The sequence below is a fragment of the Elephas maximus genome, chromosome 27 (assembly GCF_024166365.1).
Source record: "Elephas maximus indicus isolate mEleMax1 chromosome 27, mEleMax1 primary haplotype, whole genome shotgun sequence".
Lineage (NCBI taxonomy): Eukaryota > Metazoa > Chordata > Mammalia > Proboscidea > Elephantidae > Elephas > Elephas maximus.
The window spans coordinates 2,890,169-2,907,536 of NC_064845.1; the positions used below are offsets into that span (position 1 = coordinate 2,890,169).

Below are 17,368 nucleotides of genomic sequence, written 5' to 3' on the forward strand. Positions count from 1 at the left end.
GTTAATAAAAACAGATACATTGTTATTAAAACAACATACTTGTTTATTAACGATGTTATACATGACATGACATCTACCACCTACTTAAAGATTAAAATTCAGATAAATAACTCTACATATCACACCAAACATTAGAAAGGACAAAAAATCTTTTGTGTTAAATTCATAAAGGAATCACACAGCAAAGATGTGAAAAGAATCCAACTCGCAATTTGATTTTCTCTACATGTTTGAATAACAGTCTAAACGTGGTGGATTATGCTGACTAATTCTCTAACGCTGAACCATCCTTGTATACCTGGGATGAATCCCACTTGGTCATGATGTATTATTTTTTTGGTATTGTTGGATTTTATTGCCTAGGGTTTTGTTGAGAATTTTTCTGTCTATATTCACAAGGGATACTGGTCTATAATTTTCTTTTTCAGTGGTGTCTTTTCCTGACTTTCGTATCAAGGTTACACTTACTTCATAGAATGAATTTGGGAGGATTCCATCTTTTTCTATGTCCTGGAATAATCTGAGTAGAATTGATGTCAGCTCTTTTAGGAATGTTTGTTAGAGTTCTCTAGGGAAGCCATCTGGGCCACCAGGGCTTTTTTTTGTTGTTGGGAGCTTTTGTTATGATTTCTTCTTTTGTTCTAGGTCAGTTCGAATTTTCTAACTCAGTTTGTGTTAGTTTAGGTAGGTAGTAGTGCATTTCCGGAAATTTGCTCATTTCTTCTAGGTTTTCAAATTTGATGGAGTACAGTTCATACTATTCTGTTACGATTCTTTTTATTTCAGTTGGTTCTGCTAACATCACCCATCCTATTTCTGATTTGTGTGATTTGCATCTTCTCCTTTGCTCAGTGTGGCCGGCAGTTTGTCAATTTTATTAAGCCTTTCAAAGAACCAACTTCTAGTCTTGTTGATTTGTTCTATTGTTTTTTTGTTTCATTAATTTCTGCTCTAATCTTTATTGTTTCCTTTCTTCTGGTGACTGGGCTTTTTTTTTTTTTTTTTCCTTCCTGCTCTTTTTCTATTTGTTGGAAGTTTTGATTTTGACTCTTCTTTTCTGATGTGTACATCTATTATTATAAATTGACCTTTGAGCACCGCTTTTGCTGTGCCCGATAGGTTTTAGTACATTGTGTTTTCATTCTCATTCTGAGAATTTTATTTCTTCTATTACCCAGTGGTTTTTAAGCAGGATGTTATTCGGTTTCCATGTATTTGATTTTTTTTCCCTTGTTCTTCCTGTTAACTGATTTCTAATTTCATAGTGCTGTGATCCGAGAAGATGCTTTGTATTATTTTGAACTTATTGAGGCTTGCTTTGTGGCCTAACATGTGGTCTGTTCTGGAGAATGGTCCATGTGTGCTGAAAAGAACGTGTGCTGTGCTGCTGTTGGGTGGAGTGTTCTGTATGTATCTATGAGATCAAGTTGGTTGACTGTGTTGATGAGATGTTCTGTATCTCTGCTGAGTTTCTTCCTAGTTGGTCTGTCCTTCATCAAAAGTGGTATGTTAAAGTCTCCTATTATTATTGTGGGGTTGTCTATTTCTCTTTTCAATTCTGTTAGTTTGTTTTATGTATCCTGGAGCTCTTTCGCTGGGTGCATATTTAATATGGTTATGTCTTCTTGTTGAATTGATGCTTTAATTCTTATATAACGCCCTTCCTTGTCTCTTATGCTGGCTCTTGCCTTAAAGCCTATTTTATCAGAGATTAATATTGCCACTTCTGTTCTTTTTTGGTTGCTGTTTGCGTGATATATTTTTTTCATCCTTGAATTTTTACCTTATTTTAACTTTGAGTCTAAGGTGTGTCTCTTGTAGGAAGCACACAGGTGGGTCCTATTTCCTTATGCATTCTGCCGCTCTCTGTCTCTTGACTAGTACATTTAATCCATTTACATTCAATGTTAATTACGGTTAGGTGTGGGTTTATCGCTGTCATTCCGTTGTGTTTTTTTTGTGGTGTTGATGATTTCTTTGTTCGTATACGTTTCTGTGCGGAGCTCTTTTTCTTTATGAACATTATTTTCATTTCTTTCTTTGCTGTTGATTTTGCATTTACTGAGTCTTCATGATTCTCTTCTTTTTTATTTTGGTGAGGTTTATTAGTTTTCTTTGTGGTTCCCCTGAAATATGTTTCTAAGTTTAAAACAGTCTTATATCTGGACATCAGCTATCTACTTTTTTTTTTTTTTAATGACTTTCCAAAAGCACTTTTTTATATAGAGAGAGAAAGAGAGACAGAGTTCTATCCACTTCAGGGGTAGGAGGAGTGGGAGAGGTTCCCTTTTTAATCCAAGGACCTCCATAATGTTGATTTGTTTTTACCAAACACATTGACAAGTGGCACCATGGATTTGGTAAACTAATTATAGTGTTTAGTCTCTCTCTGCTAGAGCGATGAGGTGGGCATCAATCTCTGCTTCTGTAAGAACGCTGAGTTTAGGATTTTCAGCTGGAACTACCCCAACTTCAATAGCTGAAGGTCTAAAGTCAACTGATAGTGCAGTAGACAGGCATGTAATTGCTGTTTCAACTGTCTGTCCAAATGTCCAATCGGATTTCTTCACTTTTTTTTCAAGGAAGTTGGTTGACTCAGTTTAACTCCTGCTGTAGTTGGGTGGGTAGTGTACAAGGATCACACTTGTACACCTGAGGGCCTTGTTCTTCGTCTACACCAATTAAGATCATACAGCAAACAAGAGGCCTCATTTCAGCATTTTGCAGAAATATATGCAATTCTTTTACACAGCATGTCCACAGCAATCTCACAGCCATATTTGTATTTCCAATTAGCTGTCTCATAGCAAGTCCTCCGTACCTGGCATCTGCTGTCAGCTGTCATTCCTGTCATCGCACACCCAATGTTTTCAGTTACCTAGAATAAGTGAGTCACTGTGCTGGAATCCAATAATTTGTCAGGTACATTCTTTTGTGTGAAAAATACGGCACAGTCTCTCCCTCTGACAGCTACTGGTGTGAGCCCACCATGGTTAAAAGCCTCTAAAACATATTCTACTTGGTAGAAGCGGTCCTTGGGTGAAAAAATGATAATGCCGCATCCAAAACCAGTGCTGGAACCACAGGACATGTTGATATACCCATTACTTCAATAACAGTCTCCAGGCCCCACCATCTTTTTATTTTGAAGTTGCCATTGTTCACGGATTGATGTACCTGGTTCCACTTTCAGTCCTACAGCTTTATTTTTGAAAATTCTTTATCTTAGTCGGTATCCAGGTGATGTTGTCATGTGTCTTAATCTCAGGTTATTTCTGACATTGTTGATTCTCTGTCCAAAGGATTCCCTTTAATATTTTCTGTGTAGGCTGGTTTTTACAAATTGCTTAATTTCTGTTTATCTGGAAATGTCTTAACTTTGCCATCATATTTGACAGACAATTTTCCTGGACATACAATTCTTGGTTGGCAATTTTTTCTTTCAGGGTTTTATATATGTCATCACATTGTCACCTTCTTTGCCTACACGGTTCCTGCTGAGAAATCGGAGCTCAGTCTTACTGGTTTGCCTTTGTAGGTAACTTTTCATTTTTCCCAGGCTGAAAAATTTTTATTATGATATGTCTTTGTGATTTTCTTTCAGGGTCTAGCCTATGTGGGATTTGTTGGGGTTCTTGGATGGATATCTTCTCATCTTTCATGATATTAAGGAAATTTTCTCCCAGCATATCTTTAATAATTTTCTTTTTTTTTTTTTGGTGGTGGGGGGTCTCTTCCTGTTCAGGAATTCCAATCATGTGTAAATTATTCCCCTTGATAGTGTCCCACATAACTCTTAAGCTATTTTCATTCTTTTTTCAGATTGTTCCTCTAACAGATTGGTTGTTAGTTGTTGTTGTTGTTAGGTGCTGTCAAGTTGGTTCCGACTCATAGTGACCCTATGCACAACAGAACGAAACACTGCCTGGTCCTGAGCCATCCTCACAATCATTGTTATGCTTGAGCTCATGGTTGCAGCCACTGTGTCAATCCACCTCTTTGAGGGTCTTCCTCTCTTGTGCCGACGCTGTATTCTGCCAAGCATGATGTCCTTCTTCAGGGACTGATCCCTCCTGACAACATGTCCAAAGTGTGTAAGACGCAGTCTCTCCATCCTTCCTTCTAAGGAGCATTCTGGTTGTACTTTTTCCAAGACAGATTTGTTCATTCTTTTGGCAGTCCATGGTATATTCAATATTCTTCGCCAACTCCACAATTCAGAGGCGTCAATTCTGTCCTTATTCACTGTCCAGCTTTGACATGCATGTGATGCTACTGAAAATACCCTGGCTTGGGTCAGGAGCATCTTGGTCTTCAAGGTGACATCTTTGCTCTTCAACACTTTAAAGAGGTCTTTAGGAGCAGATTTGCCCAATGCAACACGTCTTTTGATTTCTTACTGCTGCTTCCATGGGTGTCGATTGCGGATTCAAGTAAAATGAAATCTTTGATAACTTCAATCTTTTCTCCATTTATCATAATGTTGCCTATTGGTCCAGTTGTGAGGATTTTTGTTTTCTTTATGTTGAGGTGCAATCATACTGAAGGCTGTGGTCTTGGATCTTCATTAGTTAAGTGCTTCAAGTCCTCTTCACTTTCAGCAAGCACGGTTGTGTCATCTGCATAACGCAGAACCCTGATGCCCCGTTCTTCTTCATATGGTCCAGCTTCTTGGATTATTTGCTCAGCATACAGATTGAATAGGTATGATGAAAGGATACACCCCTGATACACACCTTTCCTGACTTTAAACCAATCAGTATCCCCTTGTTCTGTCCGAACAACTGGCTCTTGATCAGCAATACGCAAGCCCCCACAGTACGACAAACTGACAGACATTTGGGGGAACAGATTGGTTTCAAGGAATTTTTCCTCTGTTTTGCTGATTCTGTCTTCTGTTGATTCAATTCTACTCCTTTGTCCTTCCAATGTGTTATCTATTTTTAAAATTTTAGTGTTACTATTCTAGATTTCTAGTTACTGTTTTTCTATGGTTTCTAATTGTCTATTTATTTTGTCATTTTGTTCTTGTATTATTTTCCTGAAATCTTCTAGAGTGTTGTCTGTGTTTTCCTTCATCTCTCTCTTGATCTCTTTCAGGATCCTGTACAGAAGTCTTTTGAATTCCTTATCATGTAGTTCAATTACCATTTCTTCCTCAGGAAAGTTTTCTGGCTCTTTATTTTGGTCACTTGCTTGAGGCATCTTGTCCTGTTTCTTGTCATGTTTTGGTACTATCTATGGTCTTCAAGACAATAAGGAGTTATTGTATTTACTCACTGATTATATGTTTGTTTGCTTCATTTTGATTTTTTGTTTTGTTTTGTTATACCCAGGCTGGCGGAGCTTATATGGTTCACTGGTCTCAGGTCAGGCAGCACTGAAGTGCTCGCCATCTCTCCCTAGGCGAGCAACGGTCTGACATCTATCCAGTGGCCTGGGAGCAGGCAGTTGCACTCGTCAAGTGGATAGGGTTGCAGGTGTAGTGGATATGGTGGGAGAGCCGGGACATAGGCACCCTCAATCGCTGGGTAACAAGGAAGAGAGCAGAGAGCAGGGAGAGGGGAGGTTGGGTGGCAGGTGGGTGAGCGCATGGGAATGCAGTCACTGCCAGTCAATGCATGAGGGACGGGCTTGGTGACGGGCATGTTAGCATGTGGGCGCTCAGTCGCCAAAGCTTGGCTGATTAAGAGTGGCAAGTACTGTGCTGGAGTGGTCTGTTCTAGCCTGGTGGGGTCAGTGGGCAGAAGGGTTAAGGTGAGCGGCAGGTGCTGAGCCAGTACAGCCGCCATCACCCAGTGGGGTCAATGGGCACAAGGGATAGGGCAAGCAATAGGCACAATGCTGGAATGGTTTACTGCCACCTGGTGGGGTTGGCAGGCAGGAGGTGGTGCTAAGAGGGGAGGGTGGGCATCAGGACTGGGTGGGAAAAGAAGAGGGCTTATACCATCATCCCCAGTGGTCCAGGATGTAAGGATGGGGGACTTTGTGCCACTATTGACCGTGAAGATGGGGGGAGGGGTGAGTACCCTTCTGGTCACTGGGCGAGGGTGCCTAGCCTCTACCCATTGGCTCCAACCAGCAATTGGGACCTTATTTCACTCCGAGTTTGTCTGCACAGTTACTCTGTCCTGTTGGGAATTCTGTACTCCTCACCCGGGACTGCTGCTGTCTGTCTCAAGATGGGCATGCTGAGCCAGGCTGGTTGGCAGGGCCCCTCTGCTCCATCTCTTCTCATTCACGGTTTTCAGTCTGTTTCCTCTTCCAAACGGTGTTCAATCTAGTTCTTTATCTTTTCGTTTGCTCCTCAGGGTTCCACGATGGTCATCTGTATCTGTTTCACGTGGTTTGTCAGTCTTTGCTGTAGAGGGATGGTCTGGTGTATCTAACTAAGCTGCCATTTTGGCCAGACTTCCTGGAGCCATAAAGGTTGGATGAACTCCGGGAACTACTGTCCTGAGATAATCTTTAAACCTTAAACAAAAAACATCCCCTGAAATCTTCTTAAAAATAAAACAACAGTTTAGCTTAACTAAAATGTCTTCAGCGTTATGTACTTTTAAGATCTATCTACATAACATCAGCAGAGCCACGGTAGTGTAGTACTAAAGAACTCGGCTGCTAACCAAAGGGTGGGCAGTTCAAACCCACCAGCTGCTCCTTGGAAACCCTAAGGGGCAGTTCTGTTCTGTGCTATAAGGTCCCTCTGAGTCGGAATCGACTTGAAGGCAATGGGTTTGGTTTGGTTTCATGTGAGGTCAAACTGACAACAGCAACTTGAAAGATAAGAACCTTCGGGGGCAATGAGTTTATGTTAACGGAACAGGAGTAACTCAGAAAAGGAGGGTGAGAACAGATGCACAGCTCGAATAATATAATCAATGTCACTAAATGGTACATGTAGAAACTGTTGAACTGGTGTATGTTTTGCTGTGTATATTCTCAACAACATAATAAAAAAAGACTGAAAATTCTAAATAACATCTGGCAGTTTATTCAAAACAGGCAGTACATTTCAAATACTGCTGGGCGGACGGTCGGAGGGTCTTCAAACATGACTGATGATCCGTATGGATAAATACGTTCATTATTGATGATCCGTGTGTAGAAATACGTTCATTATTGATGATCTGTGTGTAGAAATACGTTCATTATTGATGATCCGTGTGTATAAATACGTTCTTTATTGATGATCCGTGTGTATAAATACGTTCATTATTGATGATCCGTGTGTATAAATACGTTTGTTGTTGATGATCCGTGTGTATAAATACGTTCGTTGATGATCCATGTGTATAAATACGTTCGTTATTGATGATCCGTGTGTATAAATACGTTCGTTGTTGATGATCCGTGTGTATAAATACGTTCATTGTTGATTCGTGTGTATAAATACGTTCGTTGTTGATGATCCGTGTGTATAAATACGTCCGTTGTTGATGATCCGTGTGTATAAATACGTTCGTTATTGATGATCCGTGTGTATAAATACGTTCGTTATCGATGAGCCGTGTGTTTAACGTTCGTTCTTGATGATCCGTGTGTATAAATATGTTTATTACGTGATGTAAGCAGAGAATGAATTACGCTCAGGATGTGCATAAGATGAAGCTGGACAGGCAGGAAGCTGCCAGGGCGAGTGCTGCCAACGAAGGGAGGCCACTTCCTAGAGGTGAGTAGTGCACAACAGCATGGAGACGCTACAACGCCTGAGTGCAAAGCAGCAGAGTGAGCAGCTGATGGAAATACAGCCAGCTAAAGGCACAATTAAAACTGAGAAGAAACAGCTACAAACATCCATTAATAACTGGAATATGGAATGTACTAAGTGTGATTCTAGGAAAATTGGAAGTTGTCAAAAATGAAATGGAACACAAACACAGATGTCCTAGACGTTGGTGAGAGCTGGGATGGACCAGTGTGGCCACTGTGAATCAGACAATCACATGGTCTAACACAAACACAGGTGTCCTAGACATTGCTGAGAGCTGGGATGGACCGGTACTGGCCACTGTGAATCAAACAATCACATGGTCTAACACAAACACAGGTGTCCTAGATGTTGGTTAGAGCTGAAATGGACTGGTATTGGCCATTCTGAATCAGACAATCACGTGGTCTATTCTGCCATGAAAGAAAACTGAGGAGGAATACCATTGCATTTAGCGTCAAAAAGAACATTTCAAGATCTACCCTGAGGTACAATGCTGCCAGCGATGGGATAATATCCGTACACCTACAAGGAGGACTGGTTATTACCACTATTATTCAAATTTACAGACCAGCCACTAATGCCAAAGATGAAGAAATTGAAGATGTTTACCAACTTCTACAGTCTGAAATTTATCAAACATGCAATCAAGATGCATTTATAATTACTGGTGATTGGAATGCGAAAGTTGGAAACAAAGAAGGCTCAGTAGTTGGAAAACATGGCCTTGGTGACAGAAACGATACTGGAGATCTCAAGATAGAATTCTGCAAGACCAACAACTTCTTCATTGCAAATACCTTTTTCAACAACATAAGCATACACATGGACCTGGCCGGGCAGAACAGACAGGAATCAGATTGTCTACATCTGTGGAAAGACATAATGAGGAAGCTCAATATCATCAGTCAGAACAAGGCCAGGGGCCAAACACAGAAGGGGCCACCAATTGCTCATATACAAGTTCAAGTTGAAGCTGAAGAAGATTAAAACAAGTTCATGAAAGTCAAAGTATGGCCTTTAGTATATCGCCCCTGAATTTAGAGACCAAATCAAGAACAGACTGGACACCCTGAACACTAATGACCTAAGCCCAGACGAGTTGTGGGAAGACATCAAGGACATCATACATGAAGAAAACAAAAGGTCATTAAAAAGACCGGAAAGAAAGAAAAGACCAAAATTGATGTCAGAAGACTCTGAAACTGGCTCTTGAACACAGAGGAGCTAAAGTGAACAGAAGAAATGAAGTACAAGAGCTGAACAGAAGATTTCAAAGACTGCCTTGAGAAGACAAAATGAAGTATTGTAAAGAAATGAGCAAAGACTCCGAATTAGAAAACCAAAAGAGAAGAACATGCTCGGCATTTCTCAAGCTGAAAGAACTGAAGAAAAATTCAAGCCTCTGGTTGCATTACTGAAGGATTCTGTAGGCAAAATATTCAACAATGCAAGAAGCATCAAAAGCAGATGGAAGGAATACACAGAGTCACTGTACCAAAAAGAACTGGTCAACATCCAATCATTTCAAGAGGTACCATATGATCAAGAACCGATGGTACTGAAGGAAGAAGTCCAAGCTGCACTGAAGGCATCAGGAAAAACAAGGCTCCAGGAACTGACCGAATACCAGTTAAGATGTTTCAACAAACCAGATGCAATGTTGGAAATGCTCAGTCATGTATGCCAAGAAATGTCGAAGACAGCTACCTGGACAAGGGACTAGAAGAGATCCGTATCTGTGCCCATTCCAAAGAAAGGAGATCCAAAGGAATGTGGAAATTATTGAACAGTATCATTAATATCACATGAAAGTAAAATATTCCTGAAGATAACTCAAAAACAGTAGCAGCAGTACATCGACATGGAACTGCCAGATATTCAAGCTGGATTCAGAAGAGGACATGGAACTAGGGACATCACTGCGGATGTCAGATGGATCATGGCTGAATGCAGAGAATACCAGAAAGATGTTTTCCTGTGGTTTATTGACTACACAAAGGCATTCGACTGTGTACATCATAACAAGTTATGGATAACATTGCGAAGAATGGGCATTACAGAACACTTAACTGTGCTCACATAGAACCTGTACGTAGACCAAGTGGCATTCGTTTGAGCAGAACAAGGAGATACTGCTTGGTTTAAAATCAGGACAAATGTATGTCGGGGTTATATCCTTTCACTATACTTAATCTGTATGCTGAGCAAATAATCTGAGAAACTGGGCTATATGAAGAACAGGCATCAGGATTGGAGGAAGGCCCATTAAGAATCTGCATTATGCAGATGACAAAATTTTGCGTGCAGAAAGTGAAGAAGACTTGAAGCACTTACTAATGAAGATCAAAGACCACAGCCTTCAGTATGGATTACACCTCAATATAAAGAAAACAAAAATCTTCACAACTGGACCAATAAGCAACAGCATGATAAAGAGAGAAAATACTGAAGTTATCAAAGACTTCATTTTACTTGGATCCACAATCAATGCTCATGGAAGCAGCAGTCCAGAATCAATGAACACATTGCATTGGGCAAATCTGCTGCAAAAGACCTCTTGAAAATGTTAAAAAGCAAAGATGTTTAGCCCAAGACAGGAACCATTCCCAAAGCCGACTCTTCAGACAGGGATTGGACTGTACTGTGGGATGGAAAATAATACTGGTGAAGAACGACCTTCTTGGATCAAGTAGACAGATGAGACTATGCTGCCTTCTCCTGTCTGGAAGGGAGAGAAGGCAGAGGGGGACAGAAGCTGGCTAAATGGACACGAGGAGAGAGAATGGAGGGAAGGAGCGTGCTGTCTCATTAGGGGGAGGGCAATCAAGAGTGTATAGCAAGGTGTATATAAATTTTTGTATGAGAGACTGACTTGATTTGTAAACTTTCACTTAAAGCACAATAAAAATTAATTAAAAAAAGAAAAAGAAAAGATGTCACTTTGAGGACTAAGGTACAACTGACCCAAGCCATGGTATTTTCAACCACCTCACACACACGTGAAAGCTGAGCAATGAACATGGAAGACCAAAGAAGAACTGACATCTTTGAGTGATGGTGTTGGTGAAGAATACTGAATACACCACGGGCTGCCAGAAGAACGTACAATCTGTACTGGAAGTAGCACAGCCAGAATATTCCTTAGAAGGGAGGATGGTGAGACTTGGTCTCACATACTTCGGACATGTTATCAGGAGGGACCAGTCCATGGAAAAGGACATCATGCGTGGTAAAGTAGAGGGACAGCAAAAAAGAGGAAGACCCTCAACAAAAGGGATTGAAACAATGGCTGCAACAATGGGCTCAAACATAGGAACAATTGTAAGGATGGCACAGGACCAGGTAGTGTTCTGTTCTGTTGTTCGTGGGGTTGCTATGAGTCGGAAGTGACTCGACTGCACCTAACAACAACAACAACAAAGGCAGAACAGGACAACCACGTAGCAAACACAGCGCCCAGAGTTCAAACCACTACCATGAATAGCTCTCACTAAAAATGAAGTATGTAGTATACGTAAATCTAATTTAGTAAAACAAAAGCGTCTCTACAACTTTATACTGACTGCAGAAACAACAGTTTCAGATGATTTCACGGCTCTAGAAACTTACAGTTCTGTAAGTCTCTGCTTCTTGCTGAAGGTCCCGAAGTTTATTTTCACTCTCTGTGAGAATTGCTTTTTTCTGCAACTCCAGCTCTTCCAGGGCCAAAGATTCTTGCTGTTCTTTTTCTTGGGTGATCTTCAAATATTCTGACTGACTCTTTTCCTGTGCCAAAAACAATAACACCACCTTAGTCCCAGATAAAACTTCAGTGTTCCCAAAGGACTCCCACAAAAATCGTTGCATTTGATCTTCACACTGGCCCTGTGTGGCCAGCAGCATCAGCACCTCTCCTCCCGTGCTCGAAGTCTACAGAAGCAAGCCGTGTGGCTTTCCCAGTGTGGTCTGGCCAATCTTTGCCACAATTACTATTTATATGAAAAATTTTGTTCCAGTAACCCTACTAATGTGTGCCATTTTTCCATTACTTAGTTTGCAAAGCCCCACTGGATGTGAGGGGTCACCTAATCCTTTATACTCCGGATTGTGGTACTTCAAGTATAGGTCTAGAAACTAGATTGTTAGGTTTACACAACTTGTGACAAATACCTCGTTACAACAGGGAGCCCAACATGGAAAATTAAATAAAAAAATCAGAACATCACTTGTGAACATATGGAGTAGATCAAGGAAATATAAAAGAAAGCCTATGCAACTTTTTTCAACGATTTGGGCTCCTCCACCATCTCACCAATCCTCACAAGCTTGTCCTCAGTTTGTCCTCAGCTGTAGCAATATTCACATCACAGGTGTCTGCTGTTTGGAGAGGAGGAGCTCTAGAGAGTGCTTTTAACAGGTGGTGGCTTCAAACTCCACCTGAGAAAAGTCTACTTCTCTACACCCACTGCTCAGGGTGCATGCTGCCAACAGCAGTATTTTCAGTTCACAAAGTTTGTCATCTAAGAGCCACAGTCTGGTGAAGCACACTGCTTTAAGGAAAGATTTTGTTCCACATTATAAGTAAATAGACTAATAATATTAGTTTCTAAAATATTCATTTTATATCATTGAAAACAAAGTATGTTTGATGTATACTACATTTAAATGCATCTCTACATGTCAACAAATGAAGGGAAGTCTTAATAGCCTGTTGAATTTTGCCTATCAACTCAAAAGCAACTTCTTGAAGAACTGAGGTAGAAAGGGGAGCAGAAGGGGCACGTGCAAGCACGTGTACGTGTCTGTCTGTGTGTGTCCTGCTCGCTCTACTTGGAATGCATCTCAATGTATCAGTTCCTAGAACAGTGTATTAACAAGGCCAGTGTTTTAGCGTCAGCGCCCCCAATGGCCACTCACCCCAGCATGAAATCCCCACTACATCACAACAAACACTTTTAGCACCATTCCCTGCTTCATTTATAGCCCCCTTGGACAAAAAAAAAAAAAAAATTTTTTTTTTTTTTTTTTTTTTTTGGACCTTAACTTTCATGCCCCTATTTTTTATTTACTGAGGCGTGGTGCTTCAGAGGTAGGATTCCCTCCTTCCATGTGGGAGACCCGGGTTCAATCCCCGGCCAGTGCACTCGGCCACAGCCACCACCCGTCGGCCAGTGGAGGCTCGGGTGTTGTGACACCGAGAGGGTTTCAGTGGAGCTTCCAGACTGAGAAGGGCCAGGAGAAAGGCCTGGTGATCAATGTCCGAAAATCAGCCAGTGAAAACCCTACGGATCACAACAGTCTCATCGCCAAGCAGTTGTGGGAATGGCGAAGGACTGGGCAGCGTTTCCTTCCACTGTGCTTGGGGGTGCCATGAGTCGGGGCCCTGCTGGACGGCAGCTAACAATAACACGGTTAACTTATGTTGTCTTGTTATGGTGTCAAGTATGCTTGCAAACCGCTTTAAATTCTTTCTGGACCAACATGGAATACAAGTATGTACCTATATACATGTAAGTTTCACAACAAACTAAACCTCTAACCTCACCCAATCAATACTGCAAACCCAGGTTCCTATTTGCCCCAAAAGCAAAGATCAGAGAACTCTACTAACACAGCTCAAAGATCACCGCTGCAGCAAAATCCTAAGGACCCAGATCTAACTGCGAGGAGGGAAAAGAATGCATGGAAGAAAGGAGATTTCATTTTAGATAACAACTATTTCTCATCCTTTCATACTGAGAGCATTTTAAAATTCTATATATTACCTTACGAATAACTTCAAATAAAAACAATCAAACCACATTTTTAGCATTGACACTTTTTATGGTAACTTGTATAGAAGGCTTTCTACAACTGACAAAAATTTTCTACTTGTTTGTTTTAAACTTTCAAATTATACTATTTTAATAAATCTTTAGTATTTTTTGGAAACCCTGGTAGCCTAGTGGTTAAGTCCTATGGCTGCTAACCAAGAGGTCAGCAGTTCAAATCCACCAGGCGCTCCTTGGAAACTCTACAGGGCAGTTCTACTCAGTCCTATAGGGTCGCTATGAGTCGGAATCAACTCGACGGCAGCGAGTTTGGTTTAGTTGGGATTTTTAGTACCTTTGCTTCTCTGTTGTTATTTTTTAGTTAGTTCAGTCAGTGTATTTTATTTTTTTAAACGTCATATATATTGAAAATCACTAATGAGGTTATTCTACTTAAAATGAAAACCGGTTGGTCGTTTTCATTTTTCTCTTCATTAAAACGCATTTTAGAGAAAACTTTCTGAGCCTTGAGCTCTGAATACAGTTGGTCTGTTAAGTTTTTAGATATTCTTCCTGAATTATGCAGTGATCGGTTTACTGGTTCAATCAGCCTATCTTCTTTCTCCTTCCGGATCACCATCTACTGCCAGGGCAGGATGGACAGATAGATAAACAAACAAATGAACTGATTAAATAAAGCTTGTTGGTCAGCACATTTAATTTTCCCACTAACCTGCCCACTTCTATGCTCTCTGCATGCTCGACGGTCAAGGCTGCCAGCAGTCCTACCTCAAGGTGGGAGGCAGGGATGACAGGATGACAAGTTATAACTTCACAAAGTTGACCTATGGCAAAAACAAAATAGGTACTTACAAGAGCTGCTTTCATTTGCTCCTGAAATTCCCTTTCTCGGGCCTGAAGCTTCTTGGTCAGCTCCTGCTCTCTGCGGGCCAGTTCCTCTTCGTGAAGCTTCTGCAGCTGAGCCGTTCGCTCTTCTGAGGATTTCTGATAATGAGGCGAGCGGATAAAGTGAAAACCCCAGAGTGAAATATGGAACCCCACAACTAAATCCACAAACACTTTATAAGAGTTCAGCTATCGAGCTAATAACTTTGATAAGAGGAAAATCAGGACACACTCGCCCCATCAGTCAGTCACCAAAGTCTTGGTAACTGAAAGAAAAACCAGCCCCATTTTGCACCTCGTTTGAGCTCTGGCGAGCTGCTGCTGCTGCAGGCGCCATTCCTGGAGGCCGACACTCCCACTTCTGCTTCTTGTGGGGGGCGGGGGGGGGTGCACAGCAGGAGGAATGGGAATTTATTTATGGCAGTAAACAAAGCTACCTGGGCTGCACCCATCTAACTGTACCACACCTTTCCAGGCATGCACTATTTATTCAAAAGCATTGGCCGCCTTCTCAGATAAGAAGATCCATAAAAATGTCAAACCTCCCTAAATAAGTATATAAATTTAATACAATCATATAAAACTACCAACAGAATGTGGTGGGTGGGGAGGAGGTGGACAGACAAACTTACTGAAAAATAAATATATGAGAACAGCTAATAGCCAATGCTGCTATTAAAAAAAAAAAATTAGCAGGGCACACTTACAAAAATACCTCGTGCGGGGAGGGCGCGGCTGGCAAACAAACATAGAGGCGCAAGTTATTTGTGTAAAAAAATGATAGTTACCAGAGAGTAGAGCCTATTACAAAACCAGAGTAATTATAATAGTTAATACTAGAATCTGGTCAGACAAAGCAATGGAATAGCACAGAGAATCCAGGAAAAAAAAAAAATCAGTTTTAATATAATAATTTATTATGTAGTAAAGAGAGTAAGGCAGAGCAGTGGGGAAAAGATGGACTACTGAAAAAGCAACTCAGAGGCAACTATGTGGTCATCTGGAAAAAATTTAAACTGGATCCCTACCTCACTCCTTACACCAAATAAATTTCAGTTAGATCAAAGATCTAACTATAAAAAAACAAAAGTATAAAAGTGCCGGAATAAAAAATAGAATTTTCATTAAAAAATGACCTCAGAATTGGACATGTGTTTTTAAAATGAACATAAAATCCAGATGACATTTAAGGAGAAGGCTAATAAATTCAACTATCAGAAAAAGAAAAATTTCTACATGGCCAGAAAAGAAAAATCATGAACAAAGCCAACAAGTAACAAACTTAAAAAATTATGTGGATTAAATCATCTTATGTCCACAGGGACTAATTTCTATAAAAAATAAAGAGCTTCTATAATTAAATTAAAAAAAAAGAAAAAGACCAACAGCCTAATAGAAAAATGAGTCAAGGAATTTTCCAGGCAATTCAAAAAGAAAAACTACAAGTGCCTTTTAAACATATAAAAATAAGCTCATCACACTCATAAGAGATACGCACATTAAAACTACTGTAGCTTGAAAAGAATAAAAATGCTTGGTAACACCATCTTTGTGAGGGGAAACATTCTAATGTGCTGCTTCTGCGACTATAAACTGTAGAAAAAGTAAAAGAGAAGTCATATGCAGAGGCTATCTCTGGGAAGGATGTTTAAGAAGAAAACAGTGGTCTTCACTGGAAAAATAAAGGCTATAAAATGGGAGGGAACCTTACTTACAACTGTGTAATCTGTTTCTCTTTTGACTTTATAGTATATGCCCATATTATCATCTTTTAAAATAATTTATTAATTCTTTTTAAGTGGCTAGAGTCCATGGTGACGCTCTTTATTATATCATATAACTAATATTTAAAAAAATTAAAATCAAGCAGTTATGGTTAATTAAGGTCTTGTACATTTGGTAATGGAAATCCTGGTGGTCTAGTGGTTAAGCGCTACTGCTGCTAACCAAAAGGTCAGCAGTTTGAATCCACCCGGCACTCCCTGGAAACCCTAGGGGGCAGTTCTACTCTCTCCTATAGGGTTGCTATGAGTCGGAATCGACTCAACAACAGTGGGTTTGGTTTTTTTGTAGTTGTTGTTATATTTGGTAATTGGTCACTAATAATTTCTACTAATCAAATTGTCTACAGTTAAGTACAAGAAAGAAAATGTATTAAAAGTATGTAGTTTTCCCCCTACTATATCTGTATGTACATAAAATCATTTATATAATATCCACTATGTAATAATAACTAAAAGCAGAGATACCTTACCAGAAAGTTGTAAAAATCTTCAACTCTGAAATGTAAGCCTCACCTGTAAATCTATAACGGATCTTGGGCCAGTTTAGTGGCCATAATCAAATATGAAGAATATAAATGGGGAATTAGTAAAGGAATAGGATAAAATGGGCTTGGTGTCAAAAAAGGCAAGAATGACAAGGGAAAAAACAGGCAGAAACCAAGCAGATAAAAATGGGTGGAGAAGAGAGATGGGGGCAAGGAGGAGTCATGATAACAATATGGTCACATTTCTAAAAAAATAAAAATCTATAGAATTTTCTTAATTCATTAATTTTTAAAAGAAGCTTTTCCAAGAAGCTGATTTTGAAACTGAGGTCTATTTGTATTTTTAAGAGTAACCAGAGTACTAAGTAATAATGTGAGCCCTGGTAGCACTGTGGTTAGGAACTACAGCTGCTAACCAAAAGGTCGGCAGTTCAAATCCACCAGCTGCTCCCTGGAAACCCTATGGGGCAGTTCTACTCTATTCTATAGTTCCACTCCATCCTATAGTACTCTGTCCTATAGGGTCACTATGAGTTGGAATCAAAGAATTGGGTTTGGTTTTTGTGGTTTCAAATAATAATGAGCCTTTAAAACAATCAGAAAGGGCCAGCCTCGCCCCTCCTTCACTTCCTCCAGCACACGTCAGGCTCTGCAGAGGATACCTGCTGAATGAAGTAGCTCAGCAACCTGCCTTCAAGGGCCTAGAGCCAAAGATACAGAACAAGGAAGGCACGTCTCAGTTTACAAGGT

The 17,368-nt window shown here is 40.3% G+C and overlaps 1 protein-coding gene and 1 pseudogene across 10 annotated transcripts in view; both read right to left on the minus strand.

Moving 5' to 3' along the window:
- The window catches only part of GOLGA4 (golgin A4), a 132,014-nt gene that overhangs the window by 47,565 nt on the left and 67,081 nt on the right, over window positions 1–17,368 (minus strand). For all 10 annotated transcript variants that reach the window (XM_049871120.1, XM_049871122.1, XM_049871128.1 and 7 more), the window contains 2 exons: window positions 14,317–14,448; window positions 11,324–11,479 (listed from right to left, as the gene is read on the minus strand). In XM_049871120.1, the coding sequence (XP_049727077.1) occupies window positions 11,324–11,479; window positions 14,317–14,448 (288 nt within the window). The remainder of the gene's footprint in view (window positions 1–11,323; window positions 11,480–14,316; window positions 14,449–17,368) is intronic.
- On the minus strand, window positions 22–11,317 carry LOC126068506 (proteasome subunit alpha type-6-like; annotated as a pseudogene).